Here is a 17989-nt window from a genome sequence, read left to right as displayed (position 1 = left end):
CATGCAAAGTAGCTCTCACACCACTGCTCAGCACTGATGAGGGGCAAAACCCCCGAAACAGCTGTATGCAGATGGGAAATCTTTCCTTTTGGAGAGATTGTTTTGCTTGGCATAAAATCCCCAGTCAATGTTCTAAGCAAGACTTGACTTGAAGGGACATCTCTTTGTTTAAGAGGTGTGAGAGCTATTTTGCATATCCTTTCTTCCCAGAATTCTCAGTGGAGCAGCAATGGTCTGTAAGTCTCCACACGTCTTTATGACGGGCTCTCCTTAAGGAGAGTAACTACCCCTTTGAACCAATTTTGGTGTCAGAAACTGTGGATTTATTGTGGATTTTATCTATTGACTTAATCACTGCCCTACAAGACTACGAGCTGTAAGACATATTTGAGGATTTCTGCGCTTGATGTTGGGGATAAAGATATTTTATCATATTTCTTTTTCATTTTCTGCAAATGCTAGAACCATAACTAGAATAGTGTGGGTATGCCAGAAAGACAAGCCAATGACTTCCCACAACATACCAATTGTTATGTACAGGCCTTCTGCAGCTTTGACATCTTCTGCCCCTGTAGCTTCAGGCAAAATCCTTAGAAATTTATGTTCTTCTAAGTTAAAGGTTCTGAAAAACAAAATTCCTCACAGAGCGCTGTTTACACACCAACAACATCACTGGCCAATGCAATCTTTCCTTTAGCTCTAAAGTAGCCATATTCTTTACACTACATGAAAAATATAAAGCTAACCACTAACTCCAAGAAATAACATTGCATAACATGTTGGATAACCCTTACAACTCGCCACTGTGCCACCATTTTTTTTGTGTAGCAGGTTTGCTGAAAGAAAAAAATGCCTTTTATGACTATTACCTTTATTGCTTATAGAAATGTATGGATAGACTGAGAAGTGGACATTACTATTCACTTTATTAGAGATGTTATAGATGTTCTAGAACTAGAGAATTACAAGTATACCAGAGCTTTTTTATATTCTGTGTGAAAATGTGCAGAGCATTTTTTTCTTGCTTAAAATCAGAGATGCCCTGGAGGGAAATTTGTGTAAAAAAAAAAAAAGTACCTTTGTGTTCTACAGTGACATGGTGTCATATAGCATTCCACACATAATAACAGTGCATAGCTGGTACTACGGCCTTTTAAGAAACAGAACCAGTAAAACATGTTGCATGTTGACCTACACACAATGATAGGTCAGGAGAATTACCTGTTATAGGATAGTTGATACTGGAGCATTTCTACTAAAAATATTAAAAAGGTGCAGAAACCCTTTAAATTCACTGAAAGACTGGTGCTGACTTGCCTGAAAGTGTGGAGAAAAGTGATTCATTCTCTAGACTGGGGCTCACCTTGGGGCTTTTGTTTTCTGGGCTAAAATTTTTTTTATAGTATTTTAGTTTTTCAATAGTATTTAATTGACTTCAAAAACAGTTTAATGTAAAAAAAAAAGCATAGTCACTACAGCTGCATAGAGATACACTGTTAATGGTAAAATATAGTATTGCTACTTACAGATCTATATACAGTAGTTCCAACGGACACAACAATCAATCAACACTGGTCTCCGCTTTGCAGAGTTAATTTACCATAATGTAACCGGTCCAATTAAAGTAATTAATTAGCTTTTTAAAAGATAACAATTACACCACAACAAAGCTAAAGTTTAAATATCACAATTTTATTTAATATGATTAAAAAATCACATAAAAAATCTTTTTTTAGTGCAAAAGGAATCCAGTAGTAAATGACAGCCAAGACACCTCGATCTTACAAAATGTTGGAATATGCCACTATATTATGTAAACATCAAAGAAAGTCAATGTATGTAACCATGCGGTGTATCCACACAGCCTCGCAGGATTATTAAATACACTATCCGCCTCATCCCACAATTATCATACAAGATGCTTACCCATCGTGTGTCTGGCGCCAATAACCCCAACGCACGTTTCGCGTACAGGTCGCTTTAAGTATAAGTATACAGATCTTCAGTATGTTTGATATTTAAAGTTTTTAAAATCCAGTTATTGTCTCTGTTTAGGTGATGGATGACCAAAAACGGAGGACTCTGGTTCTGCAAGGTGATAAGAGCACATGGATCACTCCATCATGTCTTACTGAGCTGCTCCAGCTGAAGTCCCTCTACCCATTGGCTCCCTTGGTAGTGGGGAACACATTTATAGGTATGCAGAGTAATAAGTAATAACTTTTTTTTTTGGGGGGGGGGGGGGGGGGGCAATACAATTCTTTAATAAAAAAAAAAATTAGCTGGACTTCTTTAACTTACCAAGGTGCACAAAATAAAAAAAGTTGACTCTGCAAGGTACAGTTTTTGTCCAAGTGCAAGAGCACAGTTTGACTTAAAAGAAAATAATAGAAACTTACTCAAAAAGTGCACGACCACATCAAAGCTGCATTGTGACAACTAAGAATAAAATGACAAACTCATAATTCATAATTTGATTTCTTACAAATTAAAATTTTCTTATAGGTCCTCCAGTCAATCTAATTGGCTCATTTTATCCAGTTATCATCTCCCCAGCGAGAGTCCCAGAACTGAGCATTGTGAATTTTGCAGAGAAAGGTAAAAATAAAATTGGTTTGTATACAAAACAAAACACTTGTGTACTTGATTGTTCTTAGATTTTTTTTCCAGCACCACTGATGCTGTATTTAGAAAAATGCTAAGTGTTCTGTCCTTGGATGTTTTATTCACTATAGGATTGTATATTATATCTCTGTCTATTGTCTTTATAATACAACGTTCTCCAGCCCACAGTTGTCTCACAGTTACTGAGATAATAAAGTACATCTTAGTGACATGGTGAATTAATTAAGTTTGACAGTTTTGCGTCTTCAAATTTTTCTTTATACAACAATTTCCCCCACAGGTTGGGCCTCGGGCTTAGTAATAACCTAAGCAGCATTTTTGTTTTGGAGTTTTAGTGTTAAGATAATTCGGAGAAAATGAACACGGCAAGATGTATGGAGATAAATAGAAAATATCAATAGAAAATGTTGACTGGATAAAACCGACCCTTCTGTTGCACTCAGCAAAGTAACCTTATGCTCTGTAATCATATAACACATAACATTACAGTGAGTTCCATAATAATAGCACGCATATTGCAACGGGTGATGAAGAAACGAGGGGCAGGTGGTATGCATGTCAGTAAGCTGTGGAGGTTTAAGGGCCCTGGAAATAAAACTAAAACGTGACCTTATATTGTACAGGGATTAAAACTGGCAGCATGTGCAGGTAGGCATAGTCAGCAGAAAGTCAGGGCATGGTCACACGTAGAGACTGTGGTTACTGTTCAGACAAAAAACACGACAATTTGCAGGTCTATGCAGTTTTCAGATTTTCTTTCCTAATAAAGCCAGGTGGCCAATATGATTCAATTTTGCCTGCCTCTCAGCTGTCTAGCGGCCACTGTGTGAGACTGTACCTTAGCTATTGCCCCCTTAGTGTCTCCACATACAGTGCTCCTTTGAGCCCTACAGTGCAATACTACTCAGTGCCCCCGCAGTAATTATATCGTTCTATTACTCCCCACACAGTACTGGTGCCCCCTCACATGGGGAAAGAGGTATAGGGAAAGAGAATGACCCCTGCTGGCTGCCAGTAGGACTGCTAGGCCGTATTGTCTGCTACCTCCTCCTGCTCTAACCTTAACCCGAGGATGCATGTTCTCTAGATAGAACCTCTCTTTGCTGCAGTCTTACTTTCTTTCAGTCTCCTCTCATCTCTTCTTATCACTGCCACAAACCATATGCTTCCAGGCTTTGCCTCGTTTGGGCCTATTCCACGGCCCGACAATCGTTAGCGAGGACTGCAGGGACATCTTTACCGATGTCTTTGCAACCCTTGTTTCATACATTACCTGTCCAGGCGCAGGTCTTCTCCTTCTCCCCGTGCGGCAGCATCAGCTTCGGAGCGGCCTGACTGAACTGACAGAACGCTCAGCCTATCACTGGCCCCGGCGGTCCTGGCCAGTGATTGGCTGAGCGCTCTGTCAGCTCAGACAGGCCGCTTTGAAGCTGATGCTGCAGCCCGGGAGCGGGAGAAGGACAAGACCTGCGCCTGGACAGGTAATGTATGATGTTTTGAAATCATCGGTTTGAACCTAAATGAACGATCATCGGCTTTCTCTTCCCCCCTGCCTGTTGAGCTGAGCTGCCAACATAGGTGTGATTGGTGAAGCAGAGAGCTGACTCCCTGCTGCATCATAGTAGTCATTGAAGTGTGCCTATCATGAAAATTACTTGTGACATTTCATAAACATTTCTCTGACCCCAACCAATCAGTATAACATGTGGGGAAATCAGCCTGTTACAGTAAACTTCTTTCCCCACATTGTGGGTATAAGATCGCCCTAAAGACTTGCATTATGAGTTCGTCTTGGTCATGTGACAGAGCTAGGACAGAACATGCTAGGCGTTCTACCCCCACATAGTAGCAAAGTATTCAGGTACCCTTTCATGTTCCTGCACAGAAGATAGGCACCTACTTTTGCCCCCACAAACTAATTAGGTCCCCTTTGTGGTCTTATACAGTAGTTAGGCCTTTTAATGCTTCCACACAGTACCCTCTCCACAAAAAAGTGGCAAGAAGCCATGGAGTAGGGACCAGTGTAGATACCACTGTTAATGGTTAGAAGGGTCTGGTCGGCTGGGGGCGGATCGGCACTCTGGGGGTGGGGCAGTGCTGCAAACGACCTTACGGGACAGAGCACTACATTAAAACTGCACAGGAATGCTGCCGAGGAGGAAGGTAAGAGACATACCTTTATCCTCAGAGCCCTGTGTGTAATAGGGGGGCTATCGGTAGGTTAGGTTCATCTGCTCTGCTAATAGATCTCCTTTAAAGAAACAAAAGGGACATTTACTAACATGCACCCCTGGTATGCATCATTGAAAAGGGGCAGATTCTCCCCTTCTCCGTGGTGCAAGCCAGCTGTATCCTCATCTTATCTAATAGGTGGGCAGGGGGCGTGGTAACGTGGGGAGGAGTCTCCTCCTGTGCCTGATTTATTAAGGTTTATGCCTGGCCGGCTTATAGTAAATCTGGGTGGGGAAGGGGGGGGGGGGCTTTATTTGGGACTGGTAAATGAGTTTGCCAGTCTTCATAAATGTCCCTCAAATTTTTTAAGTTGCTAGTAATTTCTATTACTTTACTGTATGTAAGGCACCAAAACCTTAAGGTTCTAAGGTTATCCCTTATAGGGTCATAGTATATGCAAAGTTTTGTGTAACACCTAATTTTGTTTCTTTTTGTAATTTTTGTAAGCACTGCACCTTTTCTATTTAATGGAGAACCCCCGGCTGGCCTCCTGTAGTTCCACCAGGGCAGGCAGGGGCGGAGGGAACAAAGTAAAGAAGCTATACTTACCCATCCTCATATCCTTGCAGTGCAGCATCACTGCTCGCAGTCCCCTGCTGGCCTTCTGTAGCTCCCAGTGCTGTGACATCACAAACTTGTTTAGAAATGCCAGTTCAGCCTGTCAGTGTCTGGGGCAGGACACCTCTGCAGTCACTACTTGGCTGACCGGAGACTGGAGGGTGAAAGTGAGCTGGTGATGCTGCACTGCGGGGCATGGGTGAGTATGACTCCTGTTCTATGTTACCCCCCCCCCCCCCCCGGCCTGGATTTTTACTTTTGGCTGGAGTTCTCCTTTAAGCTTAAAATTAGCAATCTGAGTTAGTTTTTTTTTTATATAAAAGCTGAACTACATAAAAGCTACATTTATATAAAAACCTAAAAAATTCTGACTGTCAAAAGTTCCCTATAGCATAAGGGATGGCAAGCTGCTTGGTGGGTTCTGACTACTGGGACCTTCACTGATCCTGAGAGCAGAAACCACAGTCTTCTGTAGGGATGGAGGGATGGGATGTGCATACACATTGCTGCCAGTGGCGTAGCTACCATAGAGGCAGGGTAGACGGTTGCTATGGGGCCCGTGCAGGAGGGGGGCCTGGGGAGAAGATAAGAGCCTCCTGTGTCCTTCTGCTTAACCCCTTATGTACTGCAGTGTGTAAGCAACCCAATGTTTACTTGCATGCTGCAACACAAAAAAGGGTTAACAGGCAGAAGACAAAAAAACTTTGCTTCTCTGCACTGATAACCCCTGACCTCTGTCCTCGCTGCCTGCCCTTCTGTGCAGAGGTCAGGAGTTATCAGTACACCAGCAGTAGAGCAAAGATTTCCTTGTCTTCTGAACATTGGTTTACTTACACACTGGAGTACATAAGGGGTTAAGCAGAAGGTAGTCTGCACCTGCACCTATGTACTGTATTTATCCATAAGGGCTCCTAATAGGACCCTTATAGTTACATACAGTGGACTGACAGAGCAAGCAACCATTGGCTCTCTGCTCTGTCTGTAAATTTTGCGGCTGCAGTTTTTTCTATGGGGCCCCGTGAATCCTAGCTATGCCCCATATTGCTGCCCTATTCATTCTCTATTGGACCTGACAGAGGTAGCTAAGTAAAACATTGGCTTCAGTTGGCCGCTGTAATGGGATACATATATAATCATATCAAAACCCTTTGTAAGTGCATTTGGTGTAAACCCAACCTTACAGCATATATCTTATTTGTATTAGATTATCATGCACTCTTGTATTTGTTTCCATCAGGTATCACCATCGGAGCAGCATGCAGTCTGGCAATGGTTCGATCAATTTTGGCGGAGGCTGTATCTCAGTTACCAGAGGAAAAAAACAAGATCTTCCGGGTCATTCTCCAACTGTTGTCAGGAAAGCAGATAAGATATGAAGCAGTAAGATATTTGGTTGTAATATTATAACAATATATCTATATAATACATTTTACAGTAAAACTCAATAAACAGTAGGAATTCAGGTAACAAAGAAGAAACATAGTGGGGAAATAAATAGTAGCTGCCTTGTAGGCACTATAGGGATAATCCAGGCTCACATTACCAGCATAGAGGCTGTCCATGAACAACTCTCCTCTCTGACAATACAATGGGGTCTCTGATTTTCTCGCCTATGCCCTGCTTGGTGAATAAGTGATCCTGATCCTGAGGGCTTGATAAAGCCCTTCAATGTCATATATCTGGACATTATATACAGTAATTGCCATAATGTCTGTGTTCCCACATGCTGGTGAATAGATGCAACCCTAAGCACGCCTTCATGTGTTCACCAAGCAATATGGCGTGGCCATTGGTGAATGTGTGGCTGCATGGTTTCGGCTGATTGCATTGCATGTGGGAACGTGGACTTAGACAAAGCTTTATACTAAGGATCACTTGCTGCCCACATGGTTGACTGCTCCTCTTATGTTATTGTGTCATTTAACAAATCATAACCTGAAAACATAACAAGACTATACATACAATCTATCCTATATAAAGTTCATGCTATATTTAGTGGTGACAAAATGCAATGAAATAAACAATTGCTTTAATAACTGTCTTTTCTGAAGCTTAGCTATCCTTTATATAAGGTTATTAAATGACTTCAGAATTTCTTTAGGAAGGTATATTAATAATATGGTGGCTTGTTAGGAGAGCATGCATAGTGAAAGACAAGATCAATCATGGATATGACATATCCTGCAAACAAGTAATCAAAACACAGAGGGAGGAGGGGGAGAGAGAGAAGAGCACATGTACAATGTATGTGCCCTGATCCCATGTGTCCCCCTTCCCTATTTCGGGCTGGGGGGGCCCTATACTGTACATTAGAACCAGCTGGAAAAGCACATGCCTGAGACCTTCTCTTCCCGCTTTGCTGCACTACACATCCTCTGCAGGAGACTGATTGTGTTGTAGGTCTATGGAGCCCACTTCTTGCAGTGAGACAGGGAGAGCAGTGAGCTGGGAGAGAGAAGTGCCCAGACATGTGCTTCTCCTGGTTGGTTCTAGCAATCAGTGCTGGTCTGAACACTTAGGGGGACATTTATGAAAACTGGACCTGCACTTTCTCCCCAGAGTACACCCGCCTTAGCCATGTTTCTGTGAGATGTCAAAAGTTTCTCTAAATGACAAGAAAAATTATTACTCTTACAAACCATGCACATTCATTCTCTTCCTATAGTCGCTTGGCGGAAGCATTTTAAGTGGAAGTTCTTCCTGGGAGCTGAACCCTCTCCTGGCTGTTGGAAACTGCACCTTCAATCTTGCATCAAAAGGTACATTTGAAGAAAGACATTCATTAAAGCGTATTTCTATCACATGCAAAATCATTATCAAACTGCAACAGTGTCACTGAAGTTTTCATAAAAGGATACCAGTAATGCCTTTACTTTCACGGTCCATGTCTTTAAACGGGTACTCCAGGGAAGAAAAAGTTTTCTTTTAAATCAAGTGGTTTCAGAAAGACATCTATTTAAAAATCTCAAGTCTTCCAGTACTTTACAGCTGCTGTATGTGTATTCTTTCCAGTCTGACACAGTGCTCTCTACTGTCACCTCTGTCCATGACAGTAACTGTTCAAAGCAGGAGCAAATCCCCATAGAAATAGAGTAGGCAGCAGTCAGAATGTGTCAGAAAACACCACTTTCTGCTTGACAAACAGCAGCTGGTAAGTACTAGAAGGCTTATGATTTTTAAATATAAGTAACTCACAAATCAATATCATTTTTTGACACCAGTTGATTTGAAAAAACTTCAATGGAGTACCCCCTTAATCTTAAGATAAATGATGTTTTATTTTACATTGAGGACTGCACTAAAGGTGTCAAGAAGGTGTGGCCTATTTAATTCAGTGCAAGATACATGCCACACCTTCTTGACACTTCAATGCAGAATAAAAGAAGATTTTGTGTGGATTATACAGACAGCAAAACAGACTGTATTACTAGTGTTTTATTAAGACCTCTGACACTGTTAGTGGTTTGGTAATGCTTTTGCAGAGTCCTTCTGATTACATTTGCACTTGTAGTGAAAGTTATCAATCTGTAAGAGAAACAGATCGCTGATCTCAGGCAGACCAGCCACACTGATGAGGGGCAACACCCCGAAACAGCTGTATGTGGATGGTTACCTGGCCTTGGTTTTTCCCTTGTCATTACATTGACTTACAGGGCCACTTAACATGGTGGTTTTGGTGGTTTCCTAACAGGAGCTGCCCCTTGGCTGGGCCCTTCCTGGAGGGATATGTGGCTATGTCCTGTCTTTTGAGACTCTTTAATGAGGCTCCATGGGCTCTTCTTTTGGTTATCAATCTGGTCAGTTTTTCTGCCCCCATTGTAACCCCATTTTCCTGAATAATTAATCTGCACAATTATACAGTCATGAGGTCAGGAAGGCTGTTGTACAAATGAAGTTTTTTGTTTTTTTTTTGCAGACAAGAAGCGTCAAGTAACCTTGAAACAGTTGTTATACGATCAGTCAGGTACAGCAGCTCTGACGACAGAAGAGATTCTTATATCCATTAATATCCCTTTCTCTAAGAAGGTAGAGTTCTTTATTTTAATATCAATATGTTGCTTTTTTTACCATTGAGTTACTGTTTTAGTTACTGAAATATGTTTTCCATATCTCCAAGCTCATACAGAGCTAAAATGGCTTTTACCTAACACTGTTGTATTTGTCTTATTATGTGCTTGCAGGATGAATATGTGTCTGCATTCAGGCAAGTGCAGAGGTGGGGAAGTACAGCTCCGGTTGACTTTGCTGCCATGAAGGTCATTTTAAAAGAAGGAACAGACTTAATAATGTCCATGAATATTTATTATGGAGGAACAGAATCAGCCTGTGTTTTTGCAAAACGAGTCAGTGAATTACTTGTTGGTAGGTATGTATCACTTATTTGAACTTACCATAATTTGGAGTAACATTTTTCAGAATGATTTAATAGCCTCTTTGTTCCCCCAAAACTTTGTCCAAAATCTGGAACATGTTTGAAAGCCAACATTTATAAAGTAGATATGCCCAAAAATGTGCCAACACAGCAACTCTAATACAAGCGTTACGTGTTTAGTCTTTTATATGAAAAGGGACGTGGCACAGAAAAGTTGTATAACTTGTATTACTGTGACTGTCAATATACTATGATATCTTATTCATACTGTTTCATGTGCGTCTCATGGTATGTACGTACCATACATACAGTTAAAGGGGTTATCCAGTGAAAATCTTTTTTTTTTTTTAATCAACTGGTTTCAAAAAGTTATTACTTCTATTTAAAAAACTTAAGTTTTTCCATACATATCAGCTGCTGTATGTCCTGCAGGAAATGTTTTCTTTTCAGTCTGACACAGTGCTCTCTGCTGACATCTCTCGCCGAGACACGAACTGTCCAGAGCAGGAGAGTTTTCTGTGAGGAGTTGCTGCTGCTCTGGACAGTTCCTGTCTTGGCCAGAGATGTCAGCAGAGAGCACTGTGTCAGACTGAAAAGAAAACATTTCCTGTAGGACATACAGCAGCTGATAAGTACTGGAAGACTGGTGATTTTTAAATAGAAGTAAATTACAAATCTATATAACTTTCTGACACCAGTGGATCTGAAAGAAAAAGATTTTAGCTGAATAACCCCCTTTAACAGCTTGGCCGCATTACATGGAGTTATTCAGGTGTAATAGTATATAATAGCACCTGCAGCAGGACGGATATATTCCTCTTGATGAACACCTTATCTGCCACAGGCGCTGGAATGAGACGTTGCTGGATGAAGCATGTAAATTAATCCTGGAAGAAGTTCCAGTTCAAGAACCAGGGCTAAATGGGATGACGGATAATGAGAAAACGCTGACTATCGGCTTTTTATTCAAGTTCTACCTTCAAGTATCAGAGGAACTACAGAAGACAAAGCACTTTCTACATAATGGTGTCCATGTGAGTCATAAAGATTCTGTTTTATTTTAGTGACTAAAGTTTTATCATGTCCTACTGCTGCTGGAGACTTGCCCTATCATATATTACTACTCATTCAATGAATCCATCAAACAAACAAACATGATTTGATTGTGGTGATCCAGGGGTGCTAAGTGTTTCTTCCAAGGGACGATGGTGTGGTACCGCTGTATCACTTGTCATGGGGCTCAGAGTGGTAGTACCCCTTTCTAGGTCCCAACTCACGCTAAATGTTAAAATGTTTTCCCTTTGTGTAATGTTACAAGGCACAGAGTCCAGGATAACTTAACCAGCAGCGTGTTTTCTCAACAGCCTCCTAAAGGTAAAATACAGTGCGGTTTTCAAGACTGAATTCACACGTGTTTTGCTTCTCAAAGGAATTTTTGTCAGCAAGTTTCCTTTAAGAGGTTTTGAAAAAATATAGCTTAGCAGACTGTAGATAGGTACTTAAAGGGGTACTCCAGCGTGGGGGCACTTTTTTACTGGAACTGGGGAGGAGGTGGCTGAGGAAAAAGACGTCCACTCACCTCCCCGGTTCCAGAGTTGGTTCCGCATCGCGGCGCTCAGTTGCCCGGTTCCCGGCCGCTTCCGGGTGTCTGATGCAGGCCAGAGATATGACGTTTCAGGTCCGCTTAGCCACTCAGTGAAGGAGGTGGGATCCGTTTCAAGTCCACTCAGATCCCGCCTCCTTTACTGACTGACTGAGCGGACCTTAGACGTCACGTCTCGGGCCCACGACAGACACCCGGAAACGGTCAGGAACCGGGCACCGGAGCGCCGCGATGCGGGACATGCCGCTGAAACCGGGGAGGTGAGTGGACGTCCTTTTCCTCGGCCACCTCCTCCCCGGTCCCAGTAAAAAAGTGCCCCCACACTGGAGTACCCCTTTAAGATTTTGACACTTTAGTGGTTTGAAAAAAAAATAGTATAGTACCGTGTTAGCCAGAAAAATCCATATTGTGGTAAATACTTGTGATCAAAGTATTTTCGGAGTGATACCTTTATTGGCCAACAAAAAATTGTTAGAATTTTTTGTTGGCCAATAAAGGTATCACTCCTAAAGTACTTTGATCACAAGTATTTACCAAGACATGACACTTTAGTGAGAACCTGTATTTGAGGTGAGGTGGCTACTGTGAGAGGGGGCCTGTCCAAATACGAAATGGAGAGATCACAGTGCAAGATCCAGTAGTACAGGGTCCAGGGTTGCGTGAATGGGTGGCACTAGTCCCTCAAAATTATCAAAGAAGACCAAGCAGGAAACAGTGGGGCAGGTAAGAAAATAGCAGCCCACCAAACGCTTTGTAGAGAGTACCTCTTCAAGATTTGCAGGCTTTAGGACAGAAGGATAATACCCATAACCTGAACAGGTTGGATCCCCTCTTTAGGCGTTGTTGCCCCTTAAAGGGGTATTCCCCCCAAAATTATTTTTTGCATTAATAGGTTGCCCACCCGTAGCTTTCCATCTTTCCAATCTAAAGTTATTACGGATTCTGCACAGTTTTGCCGTTATCTAGATGTAGTCACCCCCCACTCATCAGCAATGAGTCCTACCCGACACGCTCCCTGCTCCCTGCCCCGACCCTCCGAGATGGCATCACGTGTCCTCAATGGGCCGGGTTAGGCTTCTAACCCAGCCAATCACACACTGTTTAACCCCATTACCGCCCACCCTCCACTGTGTGCTCCCCCTCGCCACGGAGCTCACCTGGCTCACACCCTGCATCCCTCCACCCGGAGCGTACCCACACTCTGTGCTAAACCCCCCCCCCCCCCCCCTGCAGCTCACCCGGTGGCCGTACCTGCGAGTGCAGTCCCTTCCCCAGCCGCCTGCCTCCACCGTGTAATGTAGGCAGCTTCATGCTCCACTACCCTGCGCCTGTCATTCCCATAGAGCCGGCTTCAGTGCGGGCTCCCCGCATCACACTGTGCCCCCCCCCCTTGCTAACACCCGGTGGACGCCCGCGGACCCCCGCTCCCCCCTCCGCAGCTCACCCGGTGGCCGCTCATGTCAGTGCAGTCCCGTCCCCGGCCGCCTGTCCTCACCATGTAATGTACACAGGCAGCTGCATCACACTGTGCCGCCGCCAATCCCCCCCCCCCCCCCCCCCCGCATCACACTGTGCCGCCGCCAACCCCACTCATCACACTGTGCCGCCGCCAACCCCCCCGCCCCCCCGCATCACACTGTGCCGCCGCCAAACCCCCCCATCACACTGTGCCGCCGCCAATTCCCCCCGCCCCCCCCCCCGCATCACACTGTGCCGCCGCCAACCCCCCCATCACACTGTGCCGCCGCCAATCCCCCCGCCCCCCCACATCACACTGTGCCGCCGCCAATCCCCCCGCCCCCCCACATCACACTGTGCCGCCGCCAACCCCCCCATCACACTGTGCCGCCGCCAATCCCCCCGCCCCCCCCGCATCACACTGTGCCACCGCCAATCCCCCCGCCCCCCCCACATCACACTGTGCCGCCGCCAATCCCCCCCATCACACTGTGCCGCCGCCAACCCCCCCCCCCCCCCCCCGCATCACACTGTGCCGCCGGCAATTCCCCCCACATCACACTGTGCCGCCGCCAATCCCCCCGCCCCCCCCGCATCACACTGTGCCGCCGCCAACCCCCCCCCCGCCCCCCCGCATCACACTGTGCCGCCGCCAACCCCCCGGCCCCCCCTGGCATCACACTGTGCCGCCGTCAACCCCCCCGCCCCCCCGCATCACACTGTGCCGCCGCCAACCCCCCGGCCCCCCCGGCATCACACTGTGCCGCCGCCAACCCCCCCGCCCCCCCGCATCACACTGTGCCGCCGCCAACCCCCCCGTCCCCCCGCATCACACTGTGCCGCCGCCAACCCCCCCTCCCCCCCCGCATCACACTGTGCCGCCGCCAATCCCCCCCCCCGCATCACACTGTGCCGCCGCCAATCCCCCCGCCCCCCCCGCATCACACTGTAACGCCGCCGCCAACCCCCGCCATCACACTGTGCCGCCGCCAACCCCCCCTCCCCCCCGCATCACACTGTGCCGCCGCCAATCCCCCGCCCCCCGCATCACACTGTGTCGCCGCCAACCCCCCATCACACTGTGCCGCCGCCAATCCCCCCGCCCCCCCCCCACATCACACTGTGCCGCCGCCAACCCCCGCATCACACTGTGCCGCCGCCAACCCCCCCGCCCCCCCCCCCCGCATCACACTGTGCCGCCGCCAACCCCCCCACCCCCCCCGCATCACACTGTGCCGCCGCCAACCCCCCCCACATTACACTGCATTACACTGTGCTGCCGCCAACCCCCCGCCCCCCCGCATCACACTGTGCCGCCGCCAATCCTCCCGCCCCCCCCGCATCACACTGTAACGCCGCCGCCAACCCCCCCTATCACACTGTGCCGCCGCCAATCCCCCGACCCCCGCATCACACTGTGCCGCCGCCAACCCCCCCGTCCCCCCGCATCACACTGTGCCGCCGCCAACCCCCCCTCCCCCCCGCATCACACTGTGCCGCCGCCAATCCCCCCCCCCGCATCACACTGTGCCGCCGCCAATCCCCCCGCCCCCCCCCCCCATCACACTGTAACGCCGCCGCCAACCCCCCCCATCACACTGTGCCGCCGCCAACCCCCCCACCCCCCCGCATCACACTGTGCCGCCGCCAATCCCCCGCCCCCCGCATCACACTGTGTCGCCGCCAACCCCCCCATCACACTGTGCCGCCGCCAATCCCCCCGCCCCCCCCCCACATCACACTGTGCCGCCGCCAACCCCCCCATCACACTGTGCCTCCGCCAATCCCCCCGCCCCCCCCCCGCATCACACTGTGCCGCCGCCAACCCCCCCACCCCCCCCCGCATCACACTGTGCCGCCGCCAACCCCCCCCACATTACACTGCATTACACTGTGCTGCCGCCAACCCCCCGCCCCCCCGCATCACACTGTGCCGCCGCCAATCCTCCCGCCCCCCCGCATCACACTGTAACGCCGCCGCCAACCCCCCCATCACACTGTGCCGCCGCCAATCCCCCGACCCCCGCATCACACTGTGCCGCCGCCAACCCCCCCGCCCCCCCCCGCATCACACTGTGCCGCCGCCAATCCCCCCCCCGCATCACACTGTGCCGCCGCCAATCCCCCCGCCCCCCCCCGCATCACACTGTAACGCCGCCGCCAACCCCCCCCATCACACTGTGCCGCCGCCAACCCCCCTCCCCCCCGCATCACACTGTGCCGCCGCCAATCCCCCGCCCCCCCGCATCACACTGTGTCGCCGCCAACCCCCCCATCACACTGTGCCGCCGCCAATCCCCCCGCCCCCCCCACATCACACTGTGCCGCCGCCAACCCCCCCATCACACTGTGCCGCCGCCAATCCCCCCGCCCCCCCCCCGCATCACACTGTGCCGCCGCCAACCCCCCCACCCCCCCCGCATCACACTGTGCCGCCGCCAACCCCCCCCCACATTACACTGCATTACACTGTGCTGCCGCCAACCCCCCGCCCCCCCGCATCACACTGTGCCGCCGCCAATTCTCCCGCCCCCCCCGCATCACACTGTAACGCCGCCGCCAACCCCCCCCATCACACTGTGCCGCCGCCAATCCCCCGACCCCCGCATCACACTGTGCCGCCGCCAACCCACCCCGTCCCCCCGCATCACACTGTGCCGCCGCCAACCCCCCCTCCCCCCCGCATCACACTGTGCCGCCGCCAATCCCCCCCCCCCCGCATCACACTGTGCCGCCGCCAATCCCCCCGCCCCCCCCATCACACTATAACGCCGCCGCCAACCCCCCCATCACACTGTGCCGCCGCCAACCCCCCCTCCCCCCCGCATCACACTGTGCCGCCGCCAATCCCCCGCCCCCCGCATCACACTGTGTCGCCGCCAACCCCCCCATCACACTGTGCCGCCGCCAATCCCCCCGCCCCCCCCCACATCACACTGTGCCGCCGCCAACCCCCCATCACACTGTGCCGCCGCCAATCCCCCCGCCCCCCCCCCCCCCCCGCATCACACTGTGCCGCCGCCAACCCCCCCCACCCCCCCCCCGCATCACACTGTGCCGCCGCCAACCCCCCCACATTACACTGCATTACACTGTGCTGCCGCCAACCCCCCGCCCCCCCCGCATCACACTGTGCCGCCGCCAATCCTCCCGCCCCCCCGCATCACACTGTAACGCCGCCGCCAACCCCCCCCATCACACTGTGCCGCCGCCAATCCCCCGACCCCCGCATCACACTGTGCCGCCGCCAACCCCTCTGCCCCCACCGCATTACACTGTGCAACCGCCAACCCCCCCGTCCCCCCCCCCCCCGCATCACACTGTGCTGCCGGCAATTCCCCCCTACCCCCCGCATCACACTGTGCCGCCGCCAATCCCCCCACTTCCCCCGCATCACACTGTGCCGCCGCCAACCCTCCCACCCCCCCGCATCACACTGTGCCGCCGCCAACCCCCCGGCCCCCCCCGGCATCACACTGTGCCGCCGCCAACCCCCCCGCCCCCCCCGCATCACACTGTGCCGCCACCAACCCCCCCCGTCCCCCCGCATCACACTGTGCCGCCGCCAACCCCCCCCCCCGCATCACACTGTGCTGCCGGCAATTCCCCCCTGCCCCCCGCATCACACTGTGCCGCCGCCAATCCCCCCACCCCCCCCCCCCCGCATCACACTGTGCCGCCGCCAACCCCCCAAGACCAAGACCAGCTAGGTTTGGGGGCATTTCATTTTTTTAGCTCTTGGGGGGAATACCCCTTTAAGTAGGTTAGCAGGCCATGGCCTGGTTTGCAGGAACTTGAAGAAAAGACATCAGCTTTGCTGCACAAACTCTTCTACCCAGTTACTTAGTTAAAGTGACTCTGTACCCACAATCTGACCCCCCCAAACCACTTGTACCTTCGGATAGCTGCTTTTAATCCAAGATCTGTCCTGGCGTCCGTTTGGCAGGTGATGCAGTTAATGTCGTAAAAAACAACTTGTAAACTTGCAGCCCTGTGCCCAACGTGCATGGCCTAGATTGTGTATGCATTAGGCTGGCACGCCCCCTCCGTCCCTCCTCCCCGCCCTCCTCACGATTAGGAATGCTCCAGGCAGATTGTCTCCTATTCGTCAGCTGTGTCAGCACGGAAAATGGGCTGGATCATTAAGGCACCTGTGTAGTTTTCACTGCAGAGGAATAGGTAAAATGGTGAGGAGGGACGGAGAGGTTGTGCTAGCCTAATGCATACACAAACTAAGCCCCGGCCGTTGGGCATGGGGCTACCAGTTTAAAAGTATTTTTTTAGGACAATAACTGCATCACCTGCCGTACGGACCGCAGGACAAATCCTGGATTAAAAGCAGCTATCTGAAGGTACAAGCAGTTTGGGGGGGGGGGGGGGGTCAGATTGTGGTTACAGAGTCGCTTTAAGACTGACCAGATGGCTCTCTCCACCAGACTTATACCTAAAGGCTGGGACTTGCTGGAGGGAAACTTCTAGAAGGGCTGGTGTTAAGTCCAGGCATAGTAAGAGGGCTGACAAACAATCTTTCATGCTCTTACAAGTACATGCTTCAGTGTGCTCACTGTAAAGAAACAGTGCCATCTTGTAGCCAAAATCAGTAAAATACCTTCCCATAGAACCCCGGTAAAACAGTGCCCACTGACATACCTACACAGAAACAATGGAATATTGGGTTCTGAGACACTACACTATATATAACTTTAGTTGCCACTTATATAGGGCACACATATTATATGAACCTAGCCTCAGTGGCAACTAAAGTTATAGTTTGATAACTATAGTATATTTGATAAGCCTTGACTAATCTCTCTATTTCACAGGACACTCAGGTTGCCTCATATGACAAGAATTCATTGAAAGATTTTCAGCAGAGAGCCTCGAATGGCTTACACACTGGTCATGTATGTATTTAAATATACAGTATATACAGTAACTCGAGCTTTTCTACTACAAACATTAGCAGTAAAATGGGGTTTGCAGTTGCTCAGTACTACAATTCTAATAATGCATTGCTTTCCCTCAGCTCTCCTTCACGGCCCTTCCACTCTACCTACTCTCCTTCTACCAAACCCCTGCCAGTTCCCCTCCTAGAGATGCTTCTGAACATTACAAAACACAGCAGAAAAGCCTTCAGCAGC

At 49.3% G+C, this 17989-nt stretch overlaps 1 protein-coding gene across 3 annotated transcripts in view; it reads left to right on the top strand.

The window, feature by feature from the left end:
• The window catches only part of LOC138802103 (aldehyde oxidase 1-like), a 79357-nt gene that overhangs the window by 21240 nt on the left and 40128 nt on the right, over nt 1-17989 (top strand). For all 3 annotated transcript variants that reach the window (XM_069985248.1, XM_069985249.1, XM_069985250.1), the window contains exons 2-9: nt 2056-2197; nt 2506-2598; nt 6653-6795; nt 8081-8174; nt 9332-9441; nt 9597-9781; nt 10632-10821; nt 17672-17752. In XM_069985248.1, coding sequence (XP_069841349.1) covers nt 2059-2197; nt 2506-2598; nt 6653-6795; nt 8081-8174; nt 9332-9441; nt 9597-9781; nt 10632-10821; nt 17672-17752 — 1035 coding nt within the window. In that variant the 5' untranslated portion in view covers nt 2056-2058. The remainder of the gene's footprint in view (nt 1-2055; nt 2198-2505; nt 2599-6652; nt 6796-8080; nt 8175-9331; nt 9442-9596; nt 9782-10631; nt 10822-17671; nt 17753-17989) is intronic.

The sequence above is a fragment of the Dendropsophus ebraccatus genome, chromosome 9 (assembly GCF_027789765.1).
Source record: "Dendropsophus ebraccatus isolate aDenEbr1 chromosome 9, aDenEbr1.pat, whole genome shotgun sequence".
NCBI lineage: Eukaryota > Metazoa > Chordata > Amphibia > Anura > Hylidae > Dendropsophus > Dendropsophus ebraccatus.
The sequence above is the reverse complement of the archived record's forward strand: the minus strand, read 5'-3'. Positions and strand labels throughout refer to the sequence as shown.